This window comes from Enoplosus armatus, chromosome 18, assembly GCF_043641665.1.
Source record: "Enoplosus armatus isolate fEnoArm2 chromosome 18, fEnoArm2.hap1, whole genome shotgun sequence".
NCBI lineage: Eukaryota > Metazoa > Chordata > Actinopteri > Centrarchiformes > Enoplosidae > Enoplosus > Enoplosus armatus.
In genome coordinates this window covers 20,290,142-20,310,649 of record NC_092197.1, presented here as the reverse complement: position 1 = coordinate 20,310,649, position 20,508 = coordinate 20,290,142, and the positions used below count along the sequence as shown (strand labels likewise).

The 20,508-nt window shown below is 45.5% G+C and overlaps 2 protein-coding genes across 3 annotated transcripts; one reads left to right on the top strand and one right to left on the bottom strand.

Moving 5' to 3' along the window:
* Nucleotides 1-287: 287 nt before the first annotated feature.
* Nucleotides 288-2,885, bottom strand: naif1 (nuclear apoptosis inducing factor 1). The gene is made up of 3 exons (XM_070925241.1): nt 2,438-2,885; nt 968-1,018; nt 288-853 (listed from the first exon to the last, which is right to left on the bottom strand). Exons 1-3 carry the CDS (start codon nt 2,883-2,885, stop codon nt 288-290), a joined length of 1,065 nt encoding a protein of 354 aa, XP_070781342.1.
* A 3,525-nt stretch (nt 2,886-6,410) lies between these two features.
* On the top strand, nt 6,411-20,088 carry slc25a25b (solute carrier family 25 member 25b). 2 transcript variants are annotated; one of them, XM_070924318.1, is made up of 11 exons: nt 6,411-6,782; nt 14,651-14,777; nt 15,000-15,087; nt 17,383-17,418; nt 17,697-17,808; nt 18,155-18,313; nt 18,412-18,564; nt 18,659-18,766; nt 18,937-19,104; nt 19,215-19,365; nt 19,904-20,088. In XM_070924318.1, the coding sequence occupies exons 1-11, from the start codon at nt 6,411-6,413 to the stop codon at nt 20,086-20,088; spliced, it is 1,659 nt and encodes a 552-aa protein (XP_070780419.1). The 2 variants fall into 2 exon arrangements, with proteins under 2 accessions (XP_070780419.1, XP_070780420.1); XM_070924319.1 differs by lacking the exon at nt 17,383-17,418.
* Nucleotides 20,089-20,508: the final 420 nt, after the last annotated feature.

Here is a 20,508-nt window from a genome sequence, read left to right as displayed (position 1 = left end):
TTCAGTCAGGGGGACTCGAAAGAAACCAAGAGCTTAACGTTCAGCCCCCACATCGGGGTGACGACCTCCTGCATCCTTTCAATATCAAATCCGACGTATTAAATAACATGAACCCGTCCTCGGCGGAACCTTTTCGATGCTTCCAGTGGGGTTTTTTTTTTTTCCAAAACATAAAACATAAGTAAAATTCTGTACATGCTCTCCCCTGAAAGGCAGCAAGATTTTCATTGTTTTCTATGTGCGATGCAGACAGGAGGCAGTGCCACACACACACACACACACACTGTCTATTGTGTCTCCTCGGCTTGCTGTGGAGGGGGCGGAGGAGGTGTTTTGGGCCTGCTCTGCTCCTCTATTCCTGCCCCATCAGCCGCCACCACCGCCGCCGCTCCTGCTGCTGAGCCGCTGGAGTTCACCGCCTCGGTCCCGCTCTGCAAGAATTTGCGCAGGTCTTTGAGAGCGGGCCTCAGCATCTGCACTAACGCTAGCAGGGCAGCCTGGGTACCTTCCAGGGCCTGGGCCTGTCTTTCCTGGGCAAACGCCTGAGCCTCCTGGGAGCGCCGCATCACCTGCAGCAGCTCGTTTTGCCCCTCCAGGTGCTGGGCGATCTGTCGGATGTGGACGTTGGTGACCCGCTGCTCCTGCAGCAGGCGGGCCGAGTTGAGGGCGATGCGGCTCTTCAGCTCCTGGGGCTTGGCCTGGCCTTGGGGCGGTGGCGGGGAGGCCGAGGAGGAGGCCAGCATCTCCACCGGAGCCTCGACGGCCGCCACCACGGTGGGAGCGGAGTCGCTTACGGTGGTGGTGCAGTACTCTACCACGCCTCCATCCTCCAGGGCGTGGTAAGTTGTTTCAGCTGCAAACAGAACCGTATTTTTTTGTTTTTAGTTATGAGTTACTGTTGCTTCCTCTGTACCGTGTGGAACGAGGTATTCATGCAGTAATGGAGACCGGAAAGAAAATAACTTACCGTTTAGTGGCTTTGCTTCATCACAGACTGTGCCTGAGCCAGCTGGAAGAGCTAAAAAAAACAAAAACGACACACGCAGAATATGATGCTGTGAGGAACGCAACAAAAACAACCAGCAATCAAAGAACAAAGAAGAAAGAAAACCTAAAAACCTGCAAAAACACTCGGTGTGGTCCTTTAAATATGTTTCTCCTTAAAGTGTGCATGTTCCAACATGAGTTTCTGGGCCATGGGGAAAAGGAGGAGGTAGTGTGTGTGTGTTGGGGGGGGGGGGGGGTAAAGTAGGACTGATGTTTGCAGGTCTGTAATGCATCCACATGGTGTACAAATCTAGTCAGGCGACCGTGCCATCAAGGCCAAAAAGAGCCTGCAAAGGGGGTGCATCCCATTTGTCTTTCCACTTTCATCAAGATTTGGCGGCATTACGGCGGCGACAGGAAACCCTAACCCTAACCCTAAGGGGGGAAACAGATTTTCCCTGAACTCAACTTAACTCTGAGTTTAACACGTGTATGTACGGGGCGGGATTTGTGACATCACGCGTTTTGGGGGCCAATCATGGTCCCAGTATGAAATAAATAGGGTTAGGGTTAGGGGTTAGTGTCGTACACACACACACACACACACACACACCGAGAAGGGACTTGAGGCAGGACACATCTTGTACCCAGCAGTTCAACTTTTGAAATGAACAACGTTTCCATGTTCAAAGATTCTGGATTTTTCTGAATGAGGGCGAAGGAAGAGAGAGTCCTTTAACTTTTTTTTTTTTGTGTGGATATACCATATTAAAGACAAATCATAATTCATAGCAGAGTATTTTTATGCAACGTTACCTTCATTTGTGAACCTGTTCCACTGCTGAATACACGATGTAATTTAAAGGTCCCGTGTCATGCTCATTTCCAGCTCCAGTCCACTAGAGCAGCTCTGCATGATGCACAGTTCATAAACAAAAGTCCTTATGCGTCTCCTCCCAGCCCTTCAACAAGCCGTTTAAGACAAACTGAACAACCTCAGATGTAGCAGAAGACCTGCTTGGGGTGTGTGTGTGTGTGTGTGTGTGTGTGGCCGTACAGTTGTGACATCACAACCTTCGGGAAGTCCCGACGGCTCGTTTTAAAAAGGCACAGTTTCTGAGTAAAGGGTGTGTTTCATTTCTCCGTGGACTGAGCGCGTTCACAGCATTTATACAGCACCCAGAGCTGCTTTATAATCAAACAAGACGTGGACGTTGTTTTTTTTTTTTTGACAATATGGGCCCTTTAATCTTGCACAAAGGGCGTGTTCGGTTTTGCACATGCAGTCATGTGTCAGCCTCCCAATCTCACTTTGAGGATGACTCCACCAGAGGGCAACACGTGAACTTTCCAGGCTCATTATATATATATATATATAACCCATACATTTTAGCCCCGGAGAAAAAAAACAAACAAACAAACAAAAAAAACTAACTTTTCGTCAACTTACCCTCTGCTAGCGTGACGGTGGCGGCGGCGGCGTTCACCGTGACGGGCAAAGTGATCTCGGCATCCGAGTCCCCCGCAGGTAAGCTGATGATGGTGGCCTCCCCCAGGAGGTTGCAGATCCGCTGCTGCATCGCGGTGAGGATGACGGGAACTGGAGTGCAGTCGGCGGACGTCCCCTCGATGGCTGCCCGCGCCTGGGCCACTTTCCGCCGGACCTCCGTCTTCATGTCAGACCACTTCTTCTTCACCTCGGGCAACTCCCTGGGACAGGTGGTGACGGCGTTCACCTTTTTCAGGATGTCCACCCACGCGTTATTCTTTGCCATGTGGGTGACTCCCGCATTGAAGTGGTTCACCAGTGTGTGCTTTTGTTTCTCTATTTCTTCCACAATAATTTCCACCTCTCTCTCCGAGAAATTCATTTTTCTCTTTTTCGCGACCGATGCCATAATTGCACAGATTCCCCTTTCGGAGAGGTAATTGTGCGTATTGTACGCAAAAATAGTAGGATTTACTCAATAGATGTGCGCAACGTAATGGCTTCCAGAATCGGCTTCTTCTTCCTACTAACAACGCTTACGTTAGCTGGGCGTGTGGCCCCGCCCACCGACATCCCATTGGTTGGATGTCCCGCGGTCACGCTCTGTCTTCCGTTACGATTGGCGTAAGCAAACGCCAATCACCAAGCGAGCCAAACAAACTATGTAATTCAAAAGCCAAATAAAAATTTCCCACCGTTATCTCACGTCTACAGTCGTAGTTGGTGAATGTGAGTATTTCCTTCCTTTTTTTTTTTTTCATTTCAGCATTTCAGTAACAACAACAACAACAACAACAACAACATACAGGCTTGGCAGGGAACAGCTGCAACCTAGAAAATGAACACAAAGAATAAATAAATGCACATAAAAATCAATTTATCATTAAAAATAAACCCCTATATATTTATACATTAAGACAAAGACATCTGCCATTAAAAATTGCATTCTGAAAAATGTTTATTATACATACGTTTGTGTTTGTGCGTGTAAAGAAAACCCCCCCAAGATACATTGCCGTGTATTTACATGAGTTTTGTTTTGTTTTTTTAATTAAAAAAAGAATATTAGCAGTAGTATTAGTACAAAACCTCGACTAATAAAAGTTTCAGGTCACTTTTTTCAAAAGCTGAAAGTTGTTGTATTAAACTTAAAAAAAAAAAAAAAAATCACATTTCGAAGTTACCTGAAATCCAAGAAATGAATAATAACTAAATTATTCCCCTAGCTGAAAAAAATAATAATCTCAAAACAAAATGTAGAGGTGCCTTCAGCTTGAAATGATTATTTTGGAAAGAACGAACCGTCCCGAGTCAAGTCCAAGTCCTGAACTTTGTGTTTTGCATCCTAAACATGTATTAATGTACCTTCACCATATTTAATGCCATTTATATATATATATATATTTTTTAACATTTTATTTTGAACTTTTAGAACAAGTGTAAACAAAAACACTAACAAGAGATGCACCTCGACAAAAAAATATGGAAGTAACTGTATACATAGTTATTTTAATTTTGTATCTATTCTTTAGATTTTAAATATTTGTATATATGTTCTGTGTGTGTGTGTGTGTGTGTGTGTGTGTGTGTGTGTGTGTGTAGCGTGAAGGGGGCTACAACTTTAATTTCATTGTGTAGAATAACAAATAAATGTACTATCAAACCTTGAACAAGTATTATTATTGTGTTTACAATTATAGTATTATTTCTGCATTTTCATTTACAGTATACATACAATATAATCCAATTGCAGTACAGCATTGTAAACCGTAATTTACAATTTTTTTTTTTTTTTTTACCCAAAAGATCCCAATTACTGATGAACATTTGACCTTTAAATATGCTTTTTAATTGTAGAACATTTACTTATTAAAATTTAAAACAATTGGAAAAAAACTTTAAACTGGGCTGAAATGGGTAGCTCACAGAAACCCAAATCTTAATGTATATAACACAATCACCAACAACATACGTCAATATATATATATATATATATATATTTATTTGTGTCTAGCAAATCTAACAGCCCTTTTTGAACAAGTAGTTCCAGCAACTGTAGAACCAAAGGAACTAGGACTTTGATGTGTATTTGGTTCGGAGCCATAAGGGTTGATTCTCATAGCGAACCTGCAAGATAAATGAAAAATACAGCATATCTCAAACCAGTGTTTCCCCCGAATGTCTGTCACGGGTTGTCATGACTTGGTGCTGAATGCACTTTAATGTTAAACACACTGAGTTCACCTACAATAAAATGGGCTACACAAATATCATTGCCTTGCCCATAAAGCATCATGTACTCAAGAAAATCATGCAAGTAAAGATGGTTAAGCAACTCATATGTACACATCTGAATGCACCAAAAGGGACGGTACATAATTAGTTGATAATCAATCGCATTCTAATCATTGAAGTTCCACCATTACCATACATTTTATTTGGGGTCACCTAATGCAAAATGTAAGCATTGACATTTTCCACCAGATGGCGCCATTTAACTTAACTTATCCACACCCTGCTTACCCTTTGCTAGCGGCAGGGATAAAACAATTCATCTTTAACATCCACCAGCTAAGGAAGAGGAGCACAGTCATCTAAACGGTGCTTTTCCTCTAAATTAAAAAAAAAATACTGTTTTATTGAACAAGCTGCCTTTAGACTTACTAGCATGATCAATAAGGTGAAAAAGACAACATGACACTTGTTAGTCACGATAAAAAAATCAAAAAAAGTGCCAGTCCTTTAAAGCCACAGTAGGCAATATTATTAACTTGTAATTTCAGTTGAAATAACTAATTTTGACCATTGCATGTCACTAAAAATATCTAATTGAAGGGCTCCTTTAAAAAAAAAGGTGTCTGTGAGCACCCACCCCCTTTGTATTTAGTTTTTAAAAAAACTATATATATATATGATTGGTTGTTTGATTCAGACCTGGTCTGGTTCATAAAAAAAATTCACAAACACACACACACACACACATATATGCTTACACCCTTAAAATCAAGAGGTCACGACCCCCCCATGGAGCTTTGGTGACCCCTGATGGGGGTCAGGACCCCAGGTTGGGAAACACTGCTTTGGAGCATGCACTTGCCACCTTACAAGGTGTTTTTATTGTTAAATAACTAACATTAGGCTAACATTAGGCTACCGCAGGCTTGAGTTGAACATGTTTAATTCCATTTTCATTCAATTCAATTCTCGCGATATACTCCCCGTCTTCCATTCACGTTTTTCACGGACTACTTCCGACAGGCCATGTCCTGTCCCTCGAAGTAGACACCTGCACGGCAGCTGTCACTCAGGCACCAAATACCCTAACCCTCGTTGCCGTCGCGCCGTGTTCTCGCGTTGTACAGCGAGACTTTTGGCGCACCCGGTTCCCGACGCTGCCGAATCGCTTTCTCTTCCCAACGGTCGGCAAGTGAGCGGCACTAAAAACGCCTCATGCATAACGGTATTTAAAACAGGAACATATTTTTCCTGCTGTGCGATACACGAGCTCCGTAGGGGCTCTGGCCTTCGATACTGTGAACGTATTTTAACAGACGGTCAAGGCGCTGTCAGCCCAGGATATTCATCTTATCACCGCGTCTCGTCTCACCCGGCGCCGGTCCGTCTCCGTAATATGTTGGCTTAAGTTGGAAACGCTAGCTAGCCCAGCTACTTTATCACGCGAAGTTGCCGAGGGGACCCCTTCGCGTCTCAAGTGAGCTCCGCGAGTGCGTTCGTGGTTTAAAAAGTCGGGTTTGGAAGCTAGCCGGCAGCTGGTGGCTTCTGCTTTCAGTGCCGGCCGAAATGGAGGGACATGTGACGTGGTAGCTTTGGCTGGAGATATAACCGTGGCCTCAAGTGCTCGTTGACTCTTGAACCATTAGCTCTCAAACCAGTTGTCAAGCTGGGGCGGGACCCGGGATAGCGCCATACACTCATGACCCACCAGCGGGGCTCGTTGATGCCCCCCTTGCTCAGTGACGTATCCTGCCAATGCCGGTCGGCCGAGACCCACCCAGGGGTCGACCCGGGCGGCGGCGGCGGCGGCAGCAGCAGCGGGCACGCCGAGGACCCCTCCTCACCTTCCCCATGTAAACCGGCCACCCGAGAGCCCGCGACCGGCGACTGGCAGCCGGAGCCCGGCGAGTCAGCGCATCCGTGTGACATATGCGGAGGACCTGAGCAGGAGCACAGGCTCAAAGTGCTGTTCCAAGTCCTGGATGTGAACGGCGACGGAGGCATATGTGTCAACGACCTGACGATTGGGCTGAAGAGGTTAGGGGTACATCGCACTGAACACGAGCTGATGGTGAGGGGGACATATTCCACTTTCAATTGTGTTTTTTTTTTTTTTGCGTGTGTGTGTGTCATTTTCCCTGTCTGGTTGCTGTCCATATTCCTCTCTTACTGTGTCCATGTATGCATGGATTGAAAATGAACAGTAAAAAGTAAGGGACAATGGCATTATAGCAAGGAAAGTTTTATTTCCAAACTTATTTTTCAACCAATTTCAGCCTGCTTTTAAAGTTTTTGAGCACATGTAGGGACTTCCCAATACCATTTTGACTTATATCGGCCTCTGACAGGACTGTTTGAATGGCAGCCAGCATTTGACATCGCAGCCTTTCGGCCTTCATTTAGTATGATATGTATACAGGTGAAACAGGTGAAGTGCCTGAAAGACACGCTAACCAACGCGTGTTGTATAATTGCCTTTTCCAATAGGTTTAAAACACCGCTTTATTGTGTGTAAGTTGTGTTTGTTGTTGCTCTTAAGCTGAAATGCTCTGCTATTTGACTGGAGTTTGGTTGAGTTATTCTTTTTAAAGGACACATATCTAAACGTCGTCATTATTTGGAATTATGGCAGCGGTAAGGTAGCCACCAGTTACTAGACTTAGGTTTCGATGCGGTTACTCACTTTCTGTTTTTCAAAGGGGATTCCTGCTGAAAGGAAGTGGGTGATTGCGTATTTGATTTTACACGCATCCTGCAGCACTTGCTCAGCAGAGAATCCCCTCTGACCTCATTTGACTCTGGACTGCTCTGGAAATTTCTCAGTTTGTTTGTTGAGGATAGCAGCTAGAGCATTTCTTTTAGAATTTCTGCTAGTTAATGCGTTTGCAGTTCCTTTTTAAAAAGAAAATGTTGCAATATTCTAAGCCCAATGAGTGTTGATGGTAAACGTAGTCAATTGAAGCAATATAAATTCCTCGGTGACCGACTATATTGGCCGAGAAAGCTCTCCTGCTCGCGGAGCCGTGCCGGCAATGCCTACATGTACCGAGATGCAGCCCCTCAGTTCACCCTCTGTCTGAAACAAGCCGTTTGAGCTCCTGTCTCTTTAAGGCCCCCCCTCCCTAAAAGCCCACTTTCTTCTGATTGGTCAGCTAAGTTCCGGAAGTCTTTGGAAGAATTTCCAAAGGTAAACCGTAAACCTAACGTTACTAAGCAACGTTGACGTAAACATAAACATCTGGTCTGTACCTGGAGCAGAGATACCATATAAGGACATCCGTGCCTCTCTGACATCAGATAGACCCTGCGGTTGAAAAAACTGAAACGGAGCATTCAGAGCAGTCTGAAGCCTGAGCTTTTGGCTCACAGGGATTACTTTTACATACGTTTACCTCATTATTTCTTTAGTATGAATATCCAACATTGTAACATTATATATATATATATATATATATATATATATATATAACTATGAAGCAGAGAAGGATAACCTAGTCTATGCGTTTGAGCCACAACAATATATGACTTTCAGCGCAAATAATGTGGTCTAATCAATTAATTAATGCAAACAAAATGTGGCTTAGGAAAACAAAATAATTAAAAAAATTAAATATAAATATAGGTATTCTAGCAACCATTAAGCAGGAAATAATGAGGATAAACTGAATTATGTTGGCCTAACTGCCAATATTTATACGTAAATGTTGATTTATGAATATCAACATGTAGTTTTAACACGTTTTAATAATGTGAAAACAAACTTCACATCATGGGATCATTTAAAGTTTCAAACACATGCATTTATCGTAGGCCAACAACTCGTAAACATGTTTTGCTTATCATTAATTCCAGTCGATGAATTATCCACCTCCTCCTGGCCACTTGGTGTCGCTGTTGGCTTGAGTTTGATCTGTATAATTCATCTACAAAACCTTTTGTCTGCAGCCTATCAGATGTCTCCTTCAGCCAATCACATGAGCGTAGATTCGAGGGTACAATTTAACGTGATCTCATAGCGTTACACCTGCGCAGGCTGCCGTTATTACTAGCTACTTAAGGGTTGGGTGTTCTGTTGGGAGAGCTAGGCTAATTTATACAGCATAAAATGCCATAGGCTTAAGCTAATAATAGTGACTAGTAAAAAAAACCCCCACAAATCTATGAGCCTTGACTGTTATCCCTGTCTGCAGGCCAGTGCTTCCTGTAGCCGTGCTGTTGCGTCCTCGTGACCAGTGGTTGGCGCTATGAGTCTGCGGCTTGTGCCATTTCAGTTCCTGTTTGTAATGAGGAAACAGGAGCTGTCCCTATCCCCGTGCCCAACCCGCATTACTTTAAACAGCACAACAGTTTGGCTTACTAGCTAGCTTTTGTGCTGACGTTCTCAAATCCTGTCCTCCCGTGCCGCTCGGGTGGTCCAGAGGCTGGGTCTTGATGGTGTCCGTCTCTTTCAAAGAACTCTAAATATCTGAGATATTTTTTAATATCTCTGCCAACAGTAAAACCAAGTCTTGTTATCCAGGTTTTTTGGTCTTTAGCTGAGCTGGCAGACAAACATTTTTGAGAGCCACTTCCTGGTTAAGTTTTGACCTACTACACTTAACGTAATTGTGTGCACACGAACGTTTACACTATCATAGATGACTGCAGTGGACATTTTCAGTCAGCGCACCAACATCTCTGCTTGAACTGGGAAATTGTTCACGACCTGTCTGATTGCTTGAACTCCTACTCCGACTGTCGCCGCGTCCCCCAGATCAGCAATTAAACTGGTGATTAAAATATTAACGTAACACACACACACACACACTTTTGACTCAATCCCACACACACGCCCTGCTGTTAGAAATACAGGACTGCCGGAAGTAATGAGGATTTTATAAAGAGATGGACCGCCTTTTTGCTGCATCACACTGTAGTTTTTCCCTGCAGGAGGAACCCAGTACATGTTGAGAATTAAAATGCGGCAAAGCTTGTGAAGGTTGTCGGGGTGGATTGGATCGCCTTGCTGGATGCTGACGGTGTGCTTGGAATGACTCGGGGAAGCGAGGGAGGCATCACTCAGCAAAATCTTCTGCTGTGAGGGAGGGGCGACCAAAGGGGGAAGCCCTGCGCTTTACCCCCCCCCCCCCACACACACACACACACACCTTTTACTACGGCTGACACAGGCATAAATCAATCTCCACGCTGCTATCCTATCCTGCCCTCCATTGGCTGAGGGGCTCGTTCCAATGGCTCAACAATCGGACCTGCCAGTGTGGGCTGCAGCGATTGGCCGGGCTCGGCTGCAGTGAGGATGCAGGTTTCTGGAGGCTCTCTCTCTCTGCTGCATTTCTCTGCCTGCTGACACCGAGGCCAGCTAAATGGCAAATCCTGACTGTCTGCTGCTGCCATCATTTGATCATTCCCAATATTTGCAGTGTGAAATTCTAGGTTCGATAAATGGCCTCAGAAGTGATATGGCAAGAGTTAGCTAGGAGCCTTTTTTTTTTGTTATTATTCGGATGCATTTGATGCCTGTGGACCTGAGTCTGGACGTCTGCCAATGGAGTGATTTTTATTTTTATTTTTTAATGTGAAATATGTCTAGTAAGAAGATGAGACACTGAGCTGGAGCGGTGAAGTGGGAGAAAGTGGAGGAGCCCTCACTGCAGTCCCACGTTGTCCTCAGCTGACCTTTCCACACTCTTGCTCTCAGCCAACAGACCCAGCTAAGTGTCGTTTGTTTTGTGTGTGCCTTGAGTAGAGGGCAGTCATCCAGACGCAGTAAGGCAGTTTTGAGGATGCTGAGTTTCCTGTGCCAGAGCCTTTTTGGCAGGACACGGTGTGAGCCCGCCGAAACGCCGTCGCCGGGGGAGAAAGAGACCGAGGCTACTGGGAACGGCAGAGAGCTGCCAGCTGGTAACCAGGAAAAGGCTGCACATTCGGTACATGACGGTAAAAAAATCGGCAGCAGTAACGTCGCCCCAAAGAAGACCACAGTATTAATCATGGTGGCGCCACCTGCAGATTTCCAACAGGTAGGATAAAAGCAAGTGGCTGTATTCTCTTGTCCCACTTACAGTAATATACCGTTGATCAGGGCCTGATATCCAGGTCTGCGTAACCTGTGGGGACAACAGGATAATTTACCAACCATATCTCACTTGCAGGATAAGTACTGTTAGGGGATAACTAATGAGGTCTATGTAAGAAGTAACCTTTCCACTACAGTTAAGTACCAGCAGGTGATCAAACCAGTGTGTCGTTTTTCTTTATTAAATGCGGCGGCAGTCTCTCTCCATGAGTTCAGAACCATGTGGCTGTCCCTGTGGTCCCTCGTGCAAGGGTCGTGGAGGTGCAAGGATGGATGGATTGGAACAAAATTTGGTACAGGCATGGTCCTGATTAAGTGCTTCGATGATCCCCCTGATTTTTCAATGAGTGCCACCATCAGGTTGCTACGTTTGGTTTTCTGCGAAATGTCTCGAAAAACTACTTTATGGATTGTTACGAAAGGTGGTCTGTCCCCCCCATCATGATGAATAATACCAACTTTGATGATCCCCTGACCTTACATCATCAGGTCAACATTTCATTTCGTCCAAACAAACTGGTTTGATTTATACGACAAGACTTTCGTCGTAAGTGCTAATCAGCAACTGTTACCATGCTAACACGCTCAACTAAGAGTATGGTAAACACACTCGCTAAACATCAGTACGTTATCAATTGTGTCGTCAATTACGAGCATGCTATCATGTTGACGTTAGCACCTAGGTTCACGGGGCTGCTAAGCATGGCTCTTAGTCTTGTCAACCTGTATTCACCCAGTGTTGTTCCCAGAGCTTTGCGGGATATGTGCCTTGCTCAAGGGTGTACCCTTGCTCATTTTGGTCAGATCACAACTGCAATTAAAGAAAAAGATTCAGTTCTTTATGTCACTGCAAACCGTTTTGATAATTCAAATTCGCTAGAAGGATCTGACACTCTTAGACCTAAAGGCCACTGCAACAAATGCTCAAATGACCAGTTATGTCAGAGTTTGATGTGGTCGAACGTTAAACCACGGGTTTTGGCACTGTGGTAGCCAGTTAATTCTTAGCCATTTGATCCAGGTAAAGAGAGGAAATCGGGCATTGCGATGCACGGTGTCTTGCTTCTCAATTAATGATTGCGTGACAGTTGGCTTAGATACAGTTTACAGTCAAGCAGCTTTGGTCAAAACAACTCGGGACAGTTTGCATCGTTATTTCTGTGACGCTCAACAGGAAATGTGCTTAAATGGTTTATTGAGTAACTCGTTTCAGCTCACTGCATTACATTATGTTTCTGAGAAAAGGCACGGCATCTTTTTAACTGCTTAAGGTCAAACAAAAAAAAAAACAAAACTGTATTCACGCTTGGTCTGCTCACCAAGAGCAGAGAACTGTGTCAATGCTAAGTGGGATTTATGCGCGAAGGTCAGTGCTCCAAAAATGACATCATCACGAAGGCTTCGCAAGCTGTCACAATGTGTCACAAAGCTGTCCTCAGTGCTCATACACTGTAGTGAATGATGGCGTCACTTGTTCTCTCTGAGATGTATTTACCATGTCAACAGCTGATGATCCAATGGGGAGGAACCTTTAATCTCTGTAAATGGATCCAATGACAGGCAAGCTAGTGCCCCGGTGGGCGGGTGTGGAGCTCTTTATATATGCTTTATATCAGCGCTCTAATGACACTGCTTTTGAGGGATACTCCACAAAGAGCAAACAACCGGCACTCCATACAGTCACTTCTTAGTACTCTCAGTGAGACGGTCGAGGGAAAACCTGATGTGTCTGTGTCTCTATGTCCCGGTGTCCACCATGGGCCGCAATGAATTTGAGTATTTCGAATCAAACGGATTACCGTCTGAAATAAAGTCGGTGCTCAAGCTGAGTTTATTTCTCTCGTCGCATGAATTGATGACATATCGCACCTGGAAGAAGGTATGCACGGATGCGTTGCTCTCATTCTAATGCTCTAATTTATTTTTTAATAATTTGTTTTCGGCTAATTGCTGGATTTGGGGGCAGAGTTTATTTTTGTGTTGTGTGGATGATCCTGTCATTCCTAATAACCTTGGGTCAAATGATAAAACTCGCAGTGTTTTATCAGGAGGTGGCTTCTCATATTCTGGCTGAAATGCGTCCAATGGAAGTATATCTTTTACATTTTGCCAATCATGTATTTGCATAATCGTTCCTGCTCATAGTTGTGAAGGGTCGGGTGTTTACAAATTGTGCAAATGAGTCACTATGCTATAATTCTTGAGACATTCGCAGGCATATAATACAATATATGATAATATAACTAACAAATACATTTTACTGCTAATACTTCTTTGAATGCATTTTTATACAGTGTGGTACTGCAACATTTACTCAAGTTAAGGGTCTTAATACTTTTTCCACTACTGAAGTTGCATGACCATATAACAAATTACCAATAACATTTTGTAACTTGTTATTACAAGCAGGTGTGAATGGCTAAAGCCTGCAAAAATGCTGGTGTAATCCTTTAGGTAGTGGATTGGTCCCCTTCCTGTGAGTCCAGTGGTGCACATGGTTGATTCTTGATTCTCATGCTCAATCAGTTTTGCGCCCCCCCCCCCTTACTAGCAGAGCAAATCATTTGGCAAAGTATTGCTCAGGTGCACGACTGTGAGAGACAAACATGTAGATGTCCTGGCTCTGGTACTCTCCAGCAAATGTACATCCACGTTTTGGCTACCTCTTGATATTCCTTGTAAAACTCCTTCCAGCTTGCAAGGCAGGCTGTATTGGCAGAAAGTTGCCGTGGACGATGTCTAAGACGCCTAATAACAACCCGATATGTGCGATGGCTGTAAAGTGGTCTGAACCTGCGGGCTGAGTCAACAGTGCAACAGATGGCCGGAGATGGCGGCAGCTGCCACGCTCCGACCTCTGCTGCCGTTTGTCACGTCACTCTGTCCACAAAGTGATACGGCTGTCTTTTAATAACAGTGGTGAATTAGTGCAAGTTAATATTCTTTACAGATAACGTTACTGTATATACAGCTAATGCCAGTGACATTGCTTAACCCCTTCGAGGGTCTTGGGCCATTTTGGCCGTCGCGCCACTCTAAAAAATGTTTACCATGCCAATGTTTGGTTTGGTTTTCAGCACAACATCACCTGTATGACCTGACAATTATTTTTTCACTTTGCCATACTGTATCAGCATGTTGGACCCCAAAAACGCATACAAATTGGATATGTTTTTTTTTTACTGTCAAAACCACAAACATGCTCGATGAAGCATTTTAAAGGCTGCAAATGTAAACACAGGTTGTAAACACGTCATGTGGAAGGTGAAATTGAGAAAATCTAGATCATATCAAGCAGTATACAACTACAAAAAGCAGGTGTAGCCATAGCCGTTTTTCTTTTCTTCTTCTTAGCCATGCCACCGTAACAGAGAGCTACACATCAGGCCTTTCACTCCCAAAAAGCGCACTCCCACTTCCACCTTTCTGCTCAGTCGCCGCCTCCCCCCACCTCCCTAAAATGTTCAGCCTGTAGAGCAGAGTCAGCAGATTCGGGCATTTTGTTTGTTTCATCGTGTGACAGAAAACGGCGAAGATGTTTAAATAAATGCGACGTCTGCCCCTGTCCCATCATGTATACGCGTAAGCATGGTTTTTATATCAAATGTATGTCGTCCTATCTCCGTTTTTTTTAACTTGTTCTATCGACGTCAAACAAGAACTAGCATAGAGTTTGATGCCAGCTCTTTTGACAGAAGCCGACCACCACGCTCAATGCGACTTCTTGAACCCTCAGTCGCTCCGGCGCGATTGGTGACGTTTCTCTGTTAAATACAGCGTTTTTACGAGCGTCTCCACAGCCGCCCCTGTCCCCTCACATGCTCGTCTCTCAAAGGTTTCTCCCGTCTCTTCTCTCCTTACAGAAAGTAGTGAAAGCAGGAGACAAAGACCTGGACGGACAGTTAGACTTTGAGGAGTTTGTTCATTATCTTAGAGACCACGAGAAGAAACTCCGGCTGGTCTTCAAGAGTCTGGACAAAAAGAATGATGGTGAGAAACCTTGTTAGAACTAGCGGCCTGCTTTTCAAGTCCACTGTGGGTTATTGTGAACAGATACAACAACATCTCCAAAGACTCATAAGACATTATACAACTGTTTTTTACAAGCTTGAGTGTTGCTCACTGTGCCTAGTAAACTGACCTCTATGTATAAAATCAGTGGAGTTCACCTTTTTGATGAATAAATAACAAATTTGTCTCTTTTGGGTGCAGGCCGGATCGACTCGCAAGAAATCATGCAGTCTCTGCGTGACCTGGGAGTGAACATCTCTGAGGACCAGGCCGAGAAGATTCTCAAAAGGTTAGAGCGATGCTGTGATCTGCAGTCTCTTAATACACTACATGGATTCACAAATATGTTCAGTTGCTGCTTGTGAGTGAGTGTGTGTGTGTGTGTATCTGTGAGGTCTCCCTTCTTTTTCATTCTCTGATATATGTCACATTTCTACACATGTGATCTGATTCCTGACCCCCCACCCCAACAGCTACAGGCAGCAGTTAAGTGACAGTCCAGCCAGTTTTTGTCTTATCTGTTAATGAAGTTGAAGTGTCACTCTTTCAGACATGCACCTCTTTGCATGAAAGCGTTATGCAGTCTCATGTCTGAATAAGTGCCCGATTGACTTTTGTGTAAAAGCCCTGACAATAATTAATTAATTATCATCTCTTTAAACAGTTTGATAAACCAGAAAACACTGAGAATTAGTTTTCCCATTGCTGTGCGGCGCAAAAGAGGGAAACAAAAAAAACCCTACCGTTATCTTCATGTCATCCCACTTATATTTTAAATAATATAAAATAAATATCCACCATAATAACATGTTACTTTTACATCACATTACAATTATTTAGCTTTTATCTAAAGCGACTCGCAATAATTGTGTTTCAACCACGTGGATAAAAGTACGTCAGCTTCATCAAATATGCTAAACTGCTTCAAGTGTTACATTTAGAAACAGAGATGGACCAAGATGCAGTCCGAACAGATGAGTTTTCAGTTTGCGATGGAAGGTGCGTAGAGTTTCTGCTGTCCCGATGTCAGTGGGGGAGCTTGTTCCACCATTGTGGGGCCAGGACCGCAAACAAGTCATGATTTTGTTGAGGGGTAGCTGGTCTCCCCACTCGTAGTGAGCGAGTAGCAAGCCGATTGGGAGTAGCAGAGCGTAGTGGACCGGCTGGGGTGTATGGTTTGACCATGTCCTGGATGTAGGATGTGGCCTGAGCCTTTTGCAGCATGGTAGGCAAGTACCAGTGTCTTGAATCGGATTTGAGCAGCCACCGATAGCCAGTGCAGGGTGCGGAGGAGTGGTGTAGTGTGGGAGAACTTAGGAAGTTGAAGACCAAGCCAGGCAGCCGCATTCTGGATGAGCTGCAGAGGTTGGACGGCGCATGCAGGCACACCAGCCAGGAGTGAGTTGTAGTAGTCAAGGCGCGAGATGACGAGAAGAGCCCGGACCAGAACCTGCGCTGTGCCCTGGGTGAGGAACAGATGTATCCAGATGTTGTGGAGAATGAATCTGCAGGAGTGGGTTGATGCAGCGAAGGACAGCTGGTCATCCAGTATCGCACCCAGGCTCAGTCCGAACCGGGGACACCACAGAGTTCTCAGTGGTAATGGAGAGGTCATGGACGGGAGATGCCTTCCCAGGAAGGTGGAGCAGCACAGCGTTGTCGATGTTGAGCTTCAGGTGGTGAGCAGTGGTTTCTCCACTGAGAGGTGTCAGGCAGACACGCAGGGATTTGTGTTGCCATGACAGAAGACAGAATTAGTTTAGTGTCATCTGCATAGCTGTGGTAGGAAAAGCCATGCGAGTGAATAACAGAGCCAAGTGACTTCGTGTAAAGAGAAAAGAGGAAGGGATCCCAGAACACAACCCTGAGGGACCCCAGTAGTGAGGCTACAAGGTTCAGACGCAGATTATCTCCAAGTTCCCAGGTCCTTGAGGTAGGACATGAACAGGGAGAGAGCAGAGACTCCCAGTTCTTGGAGGGAGGGTCCAGCAGGATGACGACGGAGACGGAGGGAGTTCCTCTGTGACTGCAAGGAGGGCAGTCTGAATTGAGTGGCCTGCCTTGAAACCAGACTGGTGGGGGGGGTCAAGGAGGTTGTTCTGGTGGAGATATGCAGAAAGGTGAGCGAAGACGGCACGCTCAAGTATTCTAGAAAGAAATGGAAGAAGAGAGGCAGGTCTGTAGTTCTTTCCATAAGAAGGCTTGAGACTGGGTTTCTTTAAAAGGGGGTTCACTCTAGCTGCTTTTAGAGTGTTAGGAAAGTGACCAATTGTCAGAGAGGTATTGTAGAAAAACGTAGAAACGCTCCTCTTCCTTACTATCATCAGGTGCCAAATAAAGTGCAAGCATTGTGGCTCTTTCCCTAAATTCAAAACATGACAGGACATAATGGCCGCCTATGTCTGAATGACAAAAAAGGCATCACTTTAACTCACTTTGTCTCCACTCATGTGAACCATCTAGTTGTTCTATCTAACTCATGTTGTTATGGCTCAGTGTTATCCTTGTGTGGTTCTTCTAACCCCCCTGTCTGTCTGTCTGTCTGTCTGTCTGTCTGTCTCTTCCTCTCTCTGGCTGGTCTCAGAATAAGGAGGGGTCATATCTGGGCCCCTATCTTGTAGTAAGTAGTAGCTTCTACAGTCTTGCTTGCTCTGCCATTGCTGCACTGTCTTGTCTACTTCAGGTACCAGCTGCTATTGATTTAATCACGTCTAATATGGTGATTCCATTGTGGCACAGAGTGCTCAAGTAAAGCATCCTGCTGCAACATAATGCACTTGAAGTCATAAAGGAAGTCGCGAGAACAAATGTCGCCGTTATTGAGAAGTGACAGCCTTGCGAGCAGATCGCTAAAACCTTCACATTTCTAACTAGTCTGGTTCCGCTGTCCTCCCCCAGTATGGATAAAAATGGCACAATGACGATTGACTGGAATGAGTGGCGGGATTACCACCTCTTGCATCCAGCAGACAATATTCCCGAGATCATCCTCCACTGGAAACACTCCACGGTACGCAGTCTTCTTCCTCTCTCCTGGAAAAAGTCAATGTGTCATGAAATTACTGAGTTTTGATATCTAAGTCTGCATCAGGACGAAATGGGCCCCATGCCACTCCTGGTATAGACCACAGGCTGTATATAAAGATGGCCGGCGTGTCATAGAGGGGGCGGGGCTTATGACTTATGACTACAGCCAGCCACCAGGGGGCGATCGAGATGTTGAGATGTTTTGGCTTCACTTTTGTGGAGCTGTCACGTCGTCCATCTTCATATACAGTCCACAGTATAGACACATTCATACAGCATGTTACTGAGGATTAGTGGCTCAAGGCTGGAACCCTCTGCTTCCTCCTCAGATCTTTGACGTTGGGGAGAGTTTGCTGGTGCCCGATGAGTTCACGGCAGAGGAGAAGAAAACGGGAATGTGGTGGCGACACCTAGTGGCCGGCGGAGGAGCCGGCGCTGTGTCTCGAACCTGCACTGCGCCGCTAGACAGGCTCAAAGTGCTCATGCAGGTAAAACGCTACACTCGGCTGACGAATGAGGAGGAGGAGGCATTTTGGCAGGGGAAGTGAATTAGTGATCACAGTGGGAATACATGCCGTTTGTCCAGGTTCATGCCTCCAAGAGCAACAGCATGCGTATCGCTGGGGGCTTCGCCCAGATGATCCGAGAGGGCGGCGTGAGGTCACTGTGGCGAGGCAACGGCATCAATGTCATCAAAATCGCCCCTGAGTCTGCTATCAAGTTCATGGCCTACGAGCAGGTACGCACCAACACACCTCAGAATGAGCCAATTTCATTTCTTGTCACATTTCATGTGGTCACATAACCAAAAACCAGGACGTCCCGTCTGTCAGATTAAACGATTAATTGGAAGCAACCAGGAGACGTTGGGCATCTCGGAGAGACTGGTGGCGGGCTCTCTGGCGGGAGCGATCGCTCAGAGCAGCATCTACCCCATGGAGGTGAGAGAGCGACCCACCACGTGAAACTGTACTGTGAACCTCTGGAGGAAAGTAGACCGCCACACACGGGTTCACGACTTTACTATGAAAGTATCATGTATGTATGTTAGCCTCGCGTTTGTTCAAGTACGGCAGATTTGTTTCTGACGTCACTCCCTGTCCACTCGCAGGTCCTGAAGACGCGATTAGCCCTGAGGAAGACGGGCCAGTACTCGGGCATTGTGGATTGCGCCAAACACATCTTCCAGAAGGAGGGTGTGGCCGCTTTCTACAAGGGCTACGTGCCCAACATGCTGGGCATCATCCCCTACGCCGGCATCGACCTGGCTGTCTATGAGGTGTGGTGGTGGTGGTGGTGGTTCTCAAGGGATAACTTTTAACCCTTTTTTTTGTTGTTGTTGTTGTTGTTTAATCACTCAGTCTGACTCCTTTCGTTCTCCTCTGCCAGACTCTGAAGAATTCCTGGCTGCAGCGCTTCGCCACAGACAGCGCCGACCCGGGAGTGTTTGTGCTCCTGGCCTGCGGCACCACCTCCAGCACGTGTGGCCAGCTGTCCAGCTACCCACTGGCCCTGGTCAGGACTCGAATGCAGGCACAAGGTCAGTCCCTGCGGAATCACTCTACAGCTGCCAGTCTATTAGAAGGATATGAAGACGTGATTGTGATTTTCAGGAACACCCCAAGTAGATTTATTACTCGTTATATTGCCAGTTTATGAAGCTCATTCCTAGCTCTTCGTGGCCCAGTGGCCAACACTGGCATTAACACTAACATTGTTAATTGGGCCAGACCGCAGCAATCGAGACTTTTTGGGGAGCTGTCATGTCGTCCATCTTTATATACAGTCTGTGGACTATTTTACTCAGGTAGTAAAATGAGCTCCTGCATCATTCTCCTCATTGTGGTTTCTCTGGTTGCCATGGTCACATTATTTCCATCATCAACTCAGATGGCAGCGGTAAATAGCTGTTTACACTGGAAACAAAGTATCTGTAGCGCTTTAATGTGACACGATGTTATTGTGACTTAAAGATCCAGATCAGAGCGTCTTTAATGGGCACGATGTGTGACCAAGTCAACCGGCCTGTAGCTTCGTGGGGTTTTGACGAGCCCATCCGTCCATTCTGTTTTCCTCAGCTACCCTGGAAGGAGGCCCTCAGATGAGCATGTCGGGCCTGTTCAGACACATCATTAGGACCGAGGGGCCCACGGGACTCTACCGAGGCCTGGCACCCAACTTCATGAAGGTCATTCCGTCTGTCAGCATCAGCTACGTCGTCTACGAGTACCTCAAGCGCTCGCTGGGGGTCCAGTCGAAGTGAGGGAAGAAGCAGAGAGAGGGGAGATCAAGAGGCCAAAGGTTTTTGTTTTTTTTTGCTTCATTTGAGCTGAAGATTGACTGCGTTGGGCTGACATTCAACATGTTTAAATGGAATCATCAGATTGCGCTGCTTCAAAGGGATAAACGTGAGGTGGGAATGAAGAGGAACTTGAAAGTAGAGAGGCTGATGGAGACTGTCGAGATGTAGTTTCTCTTTTTATTCAAACATTTATTTAGGCCAGTCCAGCAGCGCTTCAGCTCCCGTTTTTAACCTGGGCTTAGGAAGGCAAACGTTAACATTGAATCCAGTGACGTTGGTTTACTGGTGTGCCAGGGGAAAAATGCACCTGCTTGCGTTTGGGCAGGAGCAGCGGTCCTGTCACAGAGCGGGAAGACTTGCACAGCGCTAATCATCAAAAGT

Bases quoted from the DNA above. Each gene is read 5' to 3' on its own strand.
- naif1 (XM_070925241.1), bottom strand. From the start codon at position 2,885: ATGGCATCGGTCGCGAAAAAGAGAAAAATGAATTTCTCGGAGAGAGAG. The intron at 1,019-2,437 runs GTAAGTTGACGA...TGTTTTTTTTAG, and splicing joins CACCGTCACGCTAGCAGAGG to CTCTTCCAGCTGGCTCAGGC. The intron at 854-967 runs GTAAGTTATTTT...TTCTGTTTGCAG, and splicing joins TGAAGCAAAGCCACTAAACG to CTGAAACAACTTACCACGCC.
- slc25a25b (XM_070924318.1), top strand. From the start codon at position 6,411: ATGACCCACCAGCGGGGCTCGTTGATGCCCCCCTTGCTCAGTGACGTA. The intron at 18,565-18,658 runs GTACGCACCAAC...CCCGTCTGTCAG, and splicing joins AGTTCATGGCCTACGAGCAG to ATTAAACGATTAATTGGAAG. The intron at 18,767-18,936 runs GTGAGAGAGCGA...GTCCACTCGCAG, and splicing joins GCAGCATCTACCCCATGGAG to GTCCTGAAGACGCGATTAGC.